Source organism: Atractosteus spatula, unplaced genomic scaffold (assembly GCF_055471065.1).
Source record: "Atractosteus spatula isolate fAtrSpa1 unplaced genomic scaffold, fAtrSpa1.hap1 Scaffold_33, whole genome shotgun sequence".
NCBI classification, from domain to species: domain Eukaryota; kingdom Metazoa; phylum Chordata; class Actinopteri; order Semionotiformes; family Lepisosteidae; genus Atractosteus; species Atractosteus spatula.
The window spans coordinates 1-12,500 of record NW_028296861.1 but is presented as its reverse complement, the minus strand read 5'-3'; the positions used below and the strand labels follow the sequence as shown (position 1 = coordinate 12,500).

At 53.6% G+C, this 12,500-nt stretch overlaps 1 protein-coding gene across 1 annotated transcript; it reads left to right on the top strand.

The window, feature by feature from the left end:
• Positions 1-1,124: 1,124 nt before the first annotated feature.
• Positions 1,125-9,977, top strand: cldni (claudin i). The gene is made up of 3 exons (XM_088909541.1): positions 1,125-1,470; positions 6,795-6,927; positions 9,449-9,977. Exons 2-3 carry the CDS (start codon positions 6,796-6,798, stop codon positions 9,944-9,946), a joined length of 630 nt encoding a protein of 209 aa, XP_088765667.1. The 5' UTR covers positions 1,125-1,470; position 6,795; the 3' UTR covers positions 9,947-9,977.
• The last annotated feature ends 2,523 nt before the right edge of the window (positions 9,978-12,500 follow it).

The window sequence follows — 12,500 nt, the reverse complement described above, 5'->3', positions numbered from 1 at the left end:
CACAGAGAGACAGGCCCAGTCTACACGCCGTCCACACACAGAGGACACAGAGAGACAGGCCCAGTCCACACGCTGAGGAGCTCAGTCTCTTCAGTCTGAAGGGAGTGTCCCACTGTCACGACTGTAGCCCTCCTCCTTAAGGGCGCTCCGGCTCTGTTCACTTCGGACTCAGTTCTGTGCACCTGCCCCTTGTCCCAGCCTCCTTCCCGTCCCCCTTAAAGGCCAGACGCGGTCAGCTCCAGGCTCTGTGTTCTGGTTTCCTGGTTTCCTGAAGAGTCTGGCCCCGTCGTGCCTCGAGCTCTCTGCTCCTGCTCCTGCTCCTGCTCCTGCTCCCCCGCCCGTCCCGACCCGCCACCTGTTTTTAATCCCTTGTTTTGGATGGATCGCCCGGCCATGGACTTCTGCTTTGGACTTCTTCTAGGACTGTTTGCCTCGGCCACACCTCCCCGGATCACCAGCACTGCATGGGCACGCCCCTTTTCATCCTCGTATCGCTGCGTGACTCTTCCCCAGCGTTGAGACAGTCAGGACAGGAGACACTACTGTACACAGAGAGGGGTGGGAGTGGGGAACAAGCTGATACCCTGACTTCTCTCTGGACACAGCTGGGTGTGAAACTCCAGTCAGGACAGGAGACACTGCTGTACACAGAGAGGGGTGGGAGAGGGGAACAAGCTGATACCCTGGCTTCTCTCAGGACTCAGCTGGATGAGCTCCTCCAGTCAGGACAGGAGACAATACTGTACACAGAGAGGGGTGGGAGTGGGGAACAAGCTGATACCCTGGCCTCTCTCAGGACTCAGCTGGATGAGACACTCCAGTCAGGACAGGAGTCACTGCTGTACACAGAGAGGGGTGGGGGTGGCATAACAAGCTGATACCCCAGCTTCTCTCCAGACACAGCTGGGTGAGTCGCTGGGCTCGGTTGCCTGCTGATCTGCGCTGTGTCCTGGCCTGTCCTGGCCTGTCCTGTGCTGTTGTGTCACTGGGTTGAGCCAGGCTGGTGGGCCTCTGCAGTGGTTGCCTCAGGCTGGCTGGTGGTGGTGTGGCCTCTCCCCCCTTCCCCCCCCCCTCACCCCACCCACCACATTCCTCTTCAAAACCCCCCTCACTGTCACAGCCCAGCGCCAAACTCCTCTCACACCGGAGACAGGAGACAGCAGACAGGAGACAACAGACCGAGAGAAACTCTCTGCACTGTCACAGCCCAGCGCCAAACTCCTCTCACACCGGAGACAGGAGACAGCAGACAGGAGACAGCAGACAGCAGACAGGAGACAGCAGACCGAGAGAAACTCTCTGCACTGTCACAGCCCAGCGCCAAACTCCTCTCACACCGGAGACAGGAGACAGCAGACAGGAGACAGCAGACCGAGAGAAACTCTCTGCACTGTCACAGCCCAGCGCCAAACTCCTCTCACACCGGAGACAGGAGACAGGAGACAGGAGGCCGAGAGAAACTTCAGAAAGGTATTCCAGCATGTCTTGTCTGTTACACTGTGAGAGGTACTGTATGTATAAGAGAGACGTTACTGTTGAGACTGGGGGTCCTGCGCCCAGACACGTTCAGGCTGGGTGATAAACGGGTGGTCCGGTACGTGACGGCGCTCCAGAGGCGATGTCGGGCCGGTCGGGATCGTGTGGACCAGGACACGCTCCTCCTCCACTCCTCCAGCCCGGACACGGTCAGGGGCTGGTGCTCGAGCTCACATCTAACGGGTGGGCGAGCTCGTCTCGGACTGGACACCACCCCCCTCCCTCCGGACCGGACCCCCAGCTGATGAGCGCCTGAGCTCTACAGCACTTTTACAGAACCCTCATCTGGATATCGACCGGATCATTAGTGTCTGGGACTAGTGCTCACAGCAGTCTGGGGCACACTGTACCCCTCCAGTCCAGTCTGGGGCACACTGTACCCCTCCAGTCCAGTCTGGGGCACACTGTACCCCTCCAGTCCAGAGATCATTGGTCCAGTCTGGGGCACACTGTACCCCTCCAGTCCAGAGATCACTGGTCCGGTCTGGGTCACACTGTACCCCTCCAGTCCAGAGATCACTGGTCCAGTCTGGGTCACACTGTACCCCTCCAGTCCAGTCTGGGGCACACTGTACCCCTCCAGTCCAGAGATCACTGGTCCAGTCTGGGGCACACTGTACCCCTCCAGTCCGGTCTGGGGCACACTGTACCCCTCCAGTCCAGAGATCACTGCTCCAGTCTGGGTCACACTGTACCCCTCCAGTCCAGTCTGGGGCACACTGTACCCCTCCAGTCCAGAGATCACTGGTCCAGTCTGGGGCACACTGTACCCCTCCAGTCCAGAGATCATTGGTCCAGTCTGGGTCACACTGTACCCCTCCAGTCCAGTCTGGGGCACACTGTACCCCTCCAGTCCAGAGATCACTGGTCCAGTCTGGGGCACACTGTACCCCTCCAGTCCGGTCTGGGGCACACTGTACCCCTCCAGTCCAGAGATCACTGCTCCAGTCTGGGTCACACTGTACCCCTCCAGTCCAGTCTGGGTCACAGTGTACCCCTGCAGTCCAGAGATCACTGGTCCAGTCTGGGGCACACTGTACCCCTCCAGTCCAGTCTGGGTCACAGTGTACCCCTGTGCTGTGTGTGACATCAGTCTCGGATCCTTTCCTTGACCCCAGTGAGTCTCACTTGTTTCCATGGCAGCAGTGATCTGGGTGTGTTGGTGTTGCCAGCAGCCACAACAGGGTTTCATAACAAGTTCCTCCCACTCTCTCTCCCTGTCTGTGTCTCCTCTCCCTCCCTGTCTGTGTTCTCTCCCTCCCTGTCTGTGTCTCCTCTCCCTCCCTGTCTGTGTTCTCTCCCTCCCTGTCTGTGTCTCCTCTCTCTCCCTGTCTGTGTCTCCTCTCCCTCCCTGTCTGTGTCTTCCCTCCCTCCCTGTCTGTGTCTCCTCTCCCTCCCTGTCTGTGTCCTCTCCTTCCCTGTTTGTGTCTCCTCTCTCTCCCTGTCTGTGTCTCCTCTCCCTCCCTGTCTGTGTCTCCTCTCTCTCCCTGTCTGTGTCTTCCCTCCCTCCCTGTCTGTGTCTCCTCTCTCTCCCTGTCTGTGTCTCCTCTCTCTCCCTGTCTGTCTCCTCTCTCTCTGTCTGTCTCTCTCTGTCTGTCTCTCTCTGTCCTCGTCTCTCTCTGTCTTTCTGTGTCTCTGTTGTAGTGGTAGCAGAATCAGCAGAGGCAGCATCAGCTGGACAACTTTTTGACATCTGTCTGAATATCTAGCGGTGGAGACATCTGTCTGAGTATCCAGCTGTTGTGACATCTGTCTGAATATCCAGCGGTGGAGACATCTGTCTGAATATCCAGCTGTGGAGACATCTGTCTGAATATTCAGCTGTGGGGACATCTGTGTGAATATCCAGCTGTGGAGACATCTGTCTGAATATCCAGCTGTTGTGACATCTGTCTGAATATCCAGCTGTGGGGACATCTGTCTGAATATCCAGCTGTTGTGACATCTGTCTGAATATCCAGCTGTGGGGACATCTGTCTGAATATCCAGCTGTTGTGACATCTGTCTGAATATCCAGCTGTGGGGACATCTGTCTGAGTATCCAGCTGTTGTGACATCTGTCTGAATATCCAGCTGTGGGGACATCTGTCTGAATATCCAGCTGTGGAGACATCTGTCTGAATATCCAGCTGTTGTGACATCTGTCTGAATACCCAGCTGTGGAGACATCTGTCTGAATATCCAGCTGTGGGGACATCTGTCTGAATATCCAGCTGTTGTGACATCTGTCTGAATATCCAGCTGTGGGGACATCTGTCTGAGTATTCAGCTGTTGTGACATCTGTCTGAATATCCAGCTGTGGGGACATCTGTCTGAATATCCAGCTGTGGGGACATCTGTCTGAGTATCCAGCTGTTGTGACATCTGTCTGAATATCCAGCTGTGGAGACATCTGTCTGAGTATCCAGCTGTTGTGACATCTGTCTGAGTATCCAGCTGTGGGGACATCTGTCTGAATATCCAGCTGTTGTGACATCTGTCTGAATATCCAGCTGTGGGGAGATCTGTCTGAATATCCAGCTGTCTGGACACAAATGCAAGTTGATCCTCCTGACAGAGGCCCATACAGAGACTGTGTGTCTCTGCAGTGGTCAGTCTGAGGGGTGAACGGGGTCAGTCTGATGGAGAGGTCAGTCTAATGGAGAGGTCAGTCTGAGGAAGAGGTCAGTCTGATGTAGTGGTCAGTCTGAGGAAGTGGTCAGTCTGAGGAAGAGGTCAGTCTGATGTAGTGGTCAGTCTGATGTAGTAGTCAGTCTGATGGAGAGGTCAGTCTGATGTAGTGGCCAGTCTGATGGAGAGGTCAGTCTGATGTAGTGGTCAGTCTGAGGAAGTGGTCAGTCTGAGGAAGAGGTCAGTCTGATGTAGTGGTCAGTCTGAGGAAGTGGTCAGTCTGATGTAGTAGTCAGTCTGATGTAGTGGTCAGTCTGAGGAAGTGGTCAGTCTGATGTAGTAGTCAGTCTGATGTAGTAGTCAGTCTGAGGAAGAGGTCAGTCTGATGTAGTGGTCAGTCTGAGGAAGTGGTCAGTCTGATGTAGTGGTCAGTCTGAGGAAGAGGTCAGTCTGATGTAGTGGTCAGTCTGATGTAGTAGTCAGTCTGAGGAAGAGGTCAGTCTGATGTAGTGGTCAGTCTGAGGAAGAGGTCAGTCTGATGGAGAGGTCAGTATGATGTAGTGGTCAGTTTGATGGAGAGGTCAGTCTGAGGAAGTGGTCAGTCTGATGTAGTGGTCAGTTTGATGGAGAGGTCAGTCTGAGGAAGTGGTCAGTCTGATGGAGAGGTCAGTTTGATGGAGAGGTCAGTCTGAGGAAGTGGTCAGTCTGATGGAGAGGTCAGTTTGATGGAGAGGTCAGTCTGAGGAAGTGGTCAGTCTGATGGAGTGGTCAGTATGATGTAGTGGTCAGTTTGATGGAGAGGTCAGTCTGAGGAAGTGGTCAGTATGATGTAGTGGTCAGTCTGAGGGAGAGGTCAGTCTGATGTAGTGGTCAGTCTGATGTAGTAGTCAGTCTGAGGAAGTGGTCAGTCTGATGGAGAGGTCAGTCTGATGTAGTGGTCAGTCTGATGGAGAAGTTAGTCTAAAGAAGTGGTCAGTATGATGTAGTGGTCAGTCTGATGGAGAGGTCAGTCTGATGTAGTGGTCAGTCTGAGCCCTATTCTGTCCATCATGTAGCCCAGATCCTCTCGCTGATGAGGAGTGAGACAGACAGGCAGTGGGACAGACAGACAGGCAGACAGACAGTGAGGCAGACAGACAGACAGACAGACAGACAGACAGAGGGCAGATGTCCTGTGATCTGGTCACAGACAGAAAGACAGTGAGGCAGACAGACAGACAGACAGGCAGACAGACATTGCGGCAGGCAGACAGACAGACAGACAGAGACAGGCAGTGAGGCAGTCAGACAAACAGTTAGACAGGCAATCAGGCAGACAGGCAGAGGGGCAGACAGGTGTTTTTGACTTGATATGAGCGTCTGTGTCTCTGACAGCACTGGGCCTGTCCTGACCAGTCTGGTGCTCAGGAATTCACTGGCAGACACATGTACACTCACACACACTCATACACACATGCACAGTACACACACTCACACACAGTACTCACACTCACACACAGTATACACACTCACACACATACACTCTCACAGTACACACACTCACACTCACAGTACACACAAATACACTCACACACACAGTACACACACACACACATGCACAGTACACACACTCACACACAGTACTCACACTCACACACACATGCTCAGTACACACACTCACACTCACACACAGTATTCACACTCACACTCACACACAGTACTCACACTCACACACTCACACACAGTACACACACTCACAGTACACAAAGTACACACACTCACACTCACATACATTACACACACTCACACACAGTACACACACTCACAGTACATAAAGTATACACACTCACACAAAGTAAACACACTCACACACAGTACACACACTCACACACATACACTCACACAGTACACACATATTCACACTGACACACACACACACTCACACTCACACAGACAGTACACACACTCACAGTACACACACAGTACCCTCACACACACACATACTCACACACAGTACACACACATACACTCACACTCACACACACAGTACACTCACACACACACAGTACACACACACACTCACACAGATAGTACAAACACTCACACCCACTCACACATACACTCACACAGTACACACACATACACTCACACACACACACTGTGATCAAGTGCTCCAGGAGGATGCTCTAACCCCCTCTCTCTCTGCCATTGTGTGCATTAACCCATCCCTCTCTCTGCCATCGTGTGTATTAACCCCTGTCTCTCTCTCTGCCATCGTGTGTATTAACCCCTGTCTCTCTCTCTGCCATCGTGTGTATTAACCCGTCTCTCTCTCTCTCTGCCATCGTGTGTATTAACCCGTCTCTCTCTCTCTCTGCCATCGTGTGTATTAAACCCCTGTCTCTCTCTCTCTGCCATCGTGTGTATTAACCCCTGTCTCTCTCTCTCTCTGCCATCGTGTGTATTAACCCGTCTCTCTCTCTCTCTGCCATCCTGTGTATTAACCCCTGTCTCTCTCTCTCTGCCATCCTGTGTATTAACCCCTGTCTCTCTCTCTCTCTGCCATCGGTGTATTAACCCGTCTCTCTCTCTCTCTGCCATCGTGTGTATTAACCCGTCTCTTTCTCTCTGCCATCGTGTGTATTAACCCGTCTCTCTCTCTGAGCAGGATGGGCTCTGTGGGAGTTCAGATCCTGTCGATGGCTCTGGGGATCATTGGTCTGATTGCTGCCATCGTGTGCTGCGCTCTGCCTCAGTGGAAGCAATCCTCCTTCACCGGCCAGAACATCCTGACTGCAGAGGTACACCGTTCACCCTCTCTCAGTCTGTCTGTCTGTACTGACCCCCGTTCACCCCTCTCTCTCAGTCTGTCTGTCTGTACTGACCCCCGTTCACCCTCTCTCTCAGTCTGTCTGTCTGTACTGACCCCCGTTCACCCCTCTCTCTCAGTCTCTCTGTACTGACCCCCGTTCACCCCTCTCTCTCAGTCTGTCTGTACTGACCCCCCGTTCACCCCTCTCTCTCAGTCTGTCTGTCTGTACTGACCCCCGTTCACCCCTCTCTCTCAGTCTCTCTGTACTGACCCCCGTTCACCCCTCTCTCTCAGTCTGTCTGTACTGACCCCCGTTCACACCTCTCTCTCAGTCTGTCTGTCTGTACTGACCCCCGTTCACCCCTCTCTCTCAGTCTGTCTGTACTGACCCCCGTTCACCCCTCTCTCTCAGTCTGTCTGTCTGTACTGACCCCCGTTCACCCCTCTCTCTCAGTCTGTCTGTACTGACCCCCATTCACCCCTCTCTCTCAGTCTGTCTGTACTGACCCCCGTTCACCCTTCTCTCTCAGTCTGTCTGTCTGTACTGACCCCCGTTCACCCCTCTCTCTCAGTCTGTCTGTCTGTACTGACCCCCGTTCACCCCTCTCTCTCAGTCTGTCTGTACTGACCCCCGTTCACCCTCTCTCTCAGTCTGTCTGTACTGACCCCCGTTTACCCCTCTCTCTCAGTCTGTCTGTACTGACCCCCGTTCACCCCTCTCTCTCAGTCTGTCTGTCTGTACTGACCCCCGTTCACCCCTCTCTCTCAGTCTGTCTGTCTGTACTGACCCCCGTTCACCCCTCTCTCTCAGTCTCTCTGTACTGACCCCCGTTCACCCCTCTCTCTCAGTCTGTCTGTACTGACCCCCGTTCACCCCTCTCTCTCAGTCTGTCTGTCTGTACTGAACCCCGTTCACCCCTCTCTCTCAGTCTGTCTGTACTGACCCCCGTTCACCCCTCTCTCTCAGTCTGTCTGTCTGTACTGACCCCCGTTCACCCCTCTCTCTCAGTCTGTCTGTACTGACCCCCGTTCACCCCTCTCTCTCAGTCTGTCTGTCTGTACTGACCCCCGTTCACCCCTCTCTCTCAGTCTGTCTGTCTGTACTGACCCCCGTTCACCCCTCTCTCTCAGTCTGTCTGTCTGTACTGACCCCCGTTCACCCCTCTCTCTCTGTGTGTGTGACCTGTTAATTCAATTCAATTCAGTTCAAGCTGCTTTATTCGCATGACCGATGGGTACAATCAGTGTTGCCAAAGCAAATTAAAATAATGAAATTCACTTGAAAAAAAAACAAAAAATAACAGTAATATAAAATAAAATAACCATGCTGAGCCTGTCCTGACCTGTCTCTCTCTCTCTCAGTCGGTGACCTGTCTCTCTCTCTCAGGTCAGTTACGAGGGGCTCTGGATGTCCTGTGTTGTCCAGAGCACCGGGCAGCAGCAGTGTAAGAGCTATGACTCCACGCTGAGCCTGTCCTGACCTGTCTCTCTCTCTCTCTCAGTCAGTGACCTGTCTCTCTCTCTCAGGTCAGTTACGAGGGGCTCTGGATGTCCTGTGTTGTCCAGAGCAGCGGGCAGCAGCAGTGTAAGAGCTATGACTCCATGCTGAGCCTGTCCTGACTCTGTCTCTCTCTCTCTCTCAGTCAGTGACCTGTCTCTCTCTCTCAGGTCAGTTACGAGGGGCTCTGGATGTCCTGTGTTGTCCAGAGCACCGGGCAGCAGCAGTGTAAGAGCTATGACTCCATGCTGAGCCTGTCCTGACCTGTCTCTCTCTCTCTCTCAGTCAGTGACCTGTCTCTCTCTCTCAGGTCAGTTACGAGGGCTCTGGATGTCCTGTGTTGTCCAGAGCACCGGGCAGCAGCAGTGTAAGAGCTATGACTCCACGCTGAGCCTGTCCCTGACCTGTCTCTCTCTCTCTCTCAGTCAGTGACCTGTCTCTCTCTCTCAGGTCAGTTACGAGGGGCTCTGGATGTCCTGTGTTGTCCAGAGCAGCGGGCAGCAGCAGTGTAAGAGCTATGACTCCATGCTGAGCCTGTCCTGACCTGTCTCTCTCTCTCTCTCTCAGTTAGTGACCTGTCTCTCTCTCTCAGGTCAGTTACGAGGGGCTCTGGATGTCCTGTGTTGTCCAGAGTTCCGGGCAGCAGCAGTGTAAGAGCTATGACTCCATGCTGAGCCTGTCCTGACCTGTCTCTCTCTCTCTCAGTCAGTGACCTGTCTCTCTCTCTCAGGTCAGTTACGAGGGGCTCTGGATGTCCTGTGTTGTCCAGAGCACCGGGCAGCAGCAGTGTAAGAGCTATGACTCCACGCTGAGCCTGTCCTGACCTGTCTCTCTCTCTCTCTCTCAGTCAGTGACCTGTCTCTCTCTCTCAGGTCAGTTACGAGGGGCTCTGGATGTCCTGTGTTGTCCAGAGCACCGGGCAGCAGCAGTGTAAGAGCTATGACTCCACGCTGAGCCTGTCCTGACCTGTCTCTCTCTCTCTCTCAGTCGGTGACCTGTCTCTCTCTCTCAGGTCAGTTACGAGGGGCTCTGGATGTCCTGTGTTGTCCAGAGCACCGGGCAGCAGCAGTGTAAGAGCTATGACTCCATGCTGAGCCTGCGGCAGGACCTGCAGGCGGCCCGGGCGCTGGTCTCGGTGTCCTGCGTGCTGGCCGTGCTGGCGCTGCTGGTGCTGCTGGTGGGCGCTGACTTCACCACCTGCCTGCAGAGCGACAGCGCCAAGCCCAGGGTGTCGCTGGCCGCGGGCGCGGCGCTGCTGCTGGCCGGCCTGCTGCTGCTGGTGCCGGTCAGCTGGTCGGCCCACCGCGTCATCCGGGACTTCCAGGACCCTCTGAACCCGCGCCGCCAGGAGCTGGGCGCCTGCATCTTCATCGGCTGGGCCGGCGCCGGCCTCCTCCTCCTCGCCGGGGGGCTGCTCTGCTGCTTCAGCAGGGTCCGCTCCGGGGGCTCGGGGGGGGGCGCCAAGTACTACGCCAACAGCGCCTCCGCCCCCAAATCCAACTATGTGTAGAGAGAGGGGAGAGGAGAGAGGAGAGAGAGGAGAGGGGAGAGAGGAGAGAGGGGAGAGGAGAGAGAGAGGAGAGAGGAGAGAGGAGAGAGGAGAGAGAGGAGAGGGGAGAGGAGAGAGGAGAGAGAGGAGAGAGGAGAGAGGAGAGAGAGGGGAGAGGGGAGAAGGGAGAGAGAGGAGAGAGGGGAGAGGGGAGAGAGAGAGAGAGGAGAGAGGAGAGAGAGGGAGAGAGGAGAGAGGGGAGAGGGGAGAGGGGAGAGAGGAGAGAGAGGAGAGGGGAGAAGGGAGAGAGGAGAGAGGGGAGAGGGAGAGAGGAGAGAGAGGGGAGAGAGGAGAGAGGAGAGGGGAGAGGGGAGGGGAGAGAGGAGAGAGGGGAGAGAGAGGAGAGAGGAGAGAGAGGAGAGGGGAGAGGGGAGAGGGGAGAGGGGAGGGAGAGAGGAGAGAGGAGAGAGAGGAGAGAAGGGAGAGGAGAGAGGGGAGAGGGGAGAGAGGGGAGAGGGGAGAAGGGAGAGAGGAGAGAGGGGAGAGGGGAGAGGGGAGAGGGGAGAGGGAGAGAGAGGAGAGGGAGAGAGGGAGAGAGGGAGAGGGGGAGAGAGGGAGGAGAGGAGAGAGAGGGAGAGAGGAGAGAGGGAGAGAGAGGGAGAGAGGGAGAGAGAGAGGAGAGAGGGAAGAGGGTGAGAGAGAGGAGAGAAGAGAGAGGAGAGAGGGAGAGAGGAGAGAGAGGATGGAGTGAGAGGAGAGAGAGGAGTCTGTATCTAATCACATCTTACTAACACCAGACAGGAGAGAGAGAAGAGAGAGAGGAGTCTGTATCTATCACATCTTACTAACACCAGACAGGAGAAGAGGAGAGAGGAGTCTGTATCTATCACATCTTACTAACAACAGACAGGAGAGAGAGGAGAGAGAGAGGAGTCTGTATCTATCACATCTTACTAACACCAGACAGGAGAGAAAGGAGAGAGAGGGGAGAGAGACATGACTAATGTTGTGTAGATGATGGGGATGAGGATTATTATTAATTATTATTATTATTAACAATGTGTTGTTCTGATGGTCCTATAATTTCACCACCTGTATCATTTCAAAGTCACTACAGTGTGACTCCAGTGTGTACAGTACCTGTACAGTGTAACTCAGTACAGTGACTCCAGTGTGTACAGTGCTGTACAGTAACTCCAGTAGTGTAACTCCAGTGTGTACAGTACTGTACAGTAACTCAGTACAGTAACTCAGTACAGTGACTCCAGTGTGTACATTAACTCCAGTAGTGTAACTCCAGTGTGTACAGTACTGTACAGTAACTCAGTACAGTGACTCCAGTGTGTACAGTGCTGTACAGTAACTCCAGTAGTGTAACTCCAGTGTGTACAGTACTGTAGAGTAACTGCAGTATAGTGTGACTCCAGTGTGTACAGTACTGTACAGTAACTCCAGTAGTGTAACTCCAGTGTGTACAGTACTGTACAGTAACTCAGTACAGTAACTCCAGTATAGTGTGACTCCAGTGTGTACAGTACTGTACAGTGTAACTCCAGTATAGTGTGACTCCAGTGTGTACTGTACAGTAACTCAGTACAGTGACCCCAGTGTGTACAGTACTGTACAGCAACTCCAGTATAGTGTGACTCCAGTGTGTACTGTACAGTAACTCAGTACAGTGACCCCAGTGTGTACAGTACTGTACAGTAACTCCAGTACAGTGATATGCAGCCAGGACGTCTTTCAAGTTTGAAACGACCAAGGCAGGAAGTGCAGCTCTTGGGCGCTAGAGGGAGACACGTCGCCCTCTCTTTGCTGAGGAAAATGGAGGTTGTTTCTCTGACCCGCAGTACCACTCTCCTGCCACAGGGTGTCTCCCGAGCACCGTCAACAGCCAAGCTGTGCGCGCTGGGGCGAGGTCACAGGTCATCCGGGCGTTTCGCTTCCTGGGAACTGTAGTTTTTGTTCCTCTCACGTGTTTAACAATTTGTGAACTATTTAATGAACGAATTTAAATGGTAGTTAAGTTTTGAATATTATACACATGAATGTAAAGATTGCGATAGTGCTACGGTAGTTTTATTTACCTATTCACGTAAATGCTTCAATAGGTTGTGTGAATAAAGTGGAACAGAAAGACGTTGGTCTCTGCGTGGTGGTTGTCTTGACTTTTTAAACACGGTAAATCAAACAGATTCTTTCAACCTTTATTTAGCGCCAGATAACACAGAGGAGAACAGGATCCCAAAAAGACCAGTAGTGAACAGAAACGGAACAGACGAATCCCGTGCCAGACCTCACATATGAACACAATTTACAGACATGAGCTGTGTCTTTGCGTTGTTATTTTTCAGACTTCACAGTGGAGTTCAAGCAATACTGCATTTCCCTCTTAAAAGCCCAAAACGACGGAGTCGCATTCGACCGGTTTGTTCTGTGAACGTGGTACCTGACCCGTGTGCCGAACAGATTCAATCAGCGCGCTTTTCCAAATGACATCTTGGCAAGCGTACCGGGACTCTGTACACTTTGTGTACCATCCAACATCCTACATCCTACAGCTCTCGCCGGGACA

Coding starts and splice junctions, on each gene's coding strand:
- cldni (XM_088909541.1), top strand. CDS start 6,796: ATGGGCTCTGTGGGAGTTCAGATCCTGTCGATGGCTCTGGGGATCATT. Junction 6,928..9,448: donor AGAACATCCTGACTGCAGAG/GTACACCGTTCA, acceptor TCTCTCTCTCAG/GTCAGTTACGAGGGGCTCTG.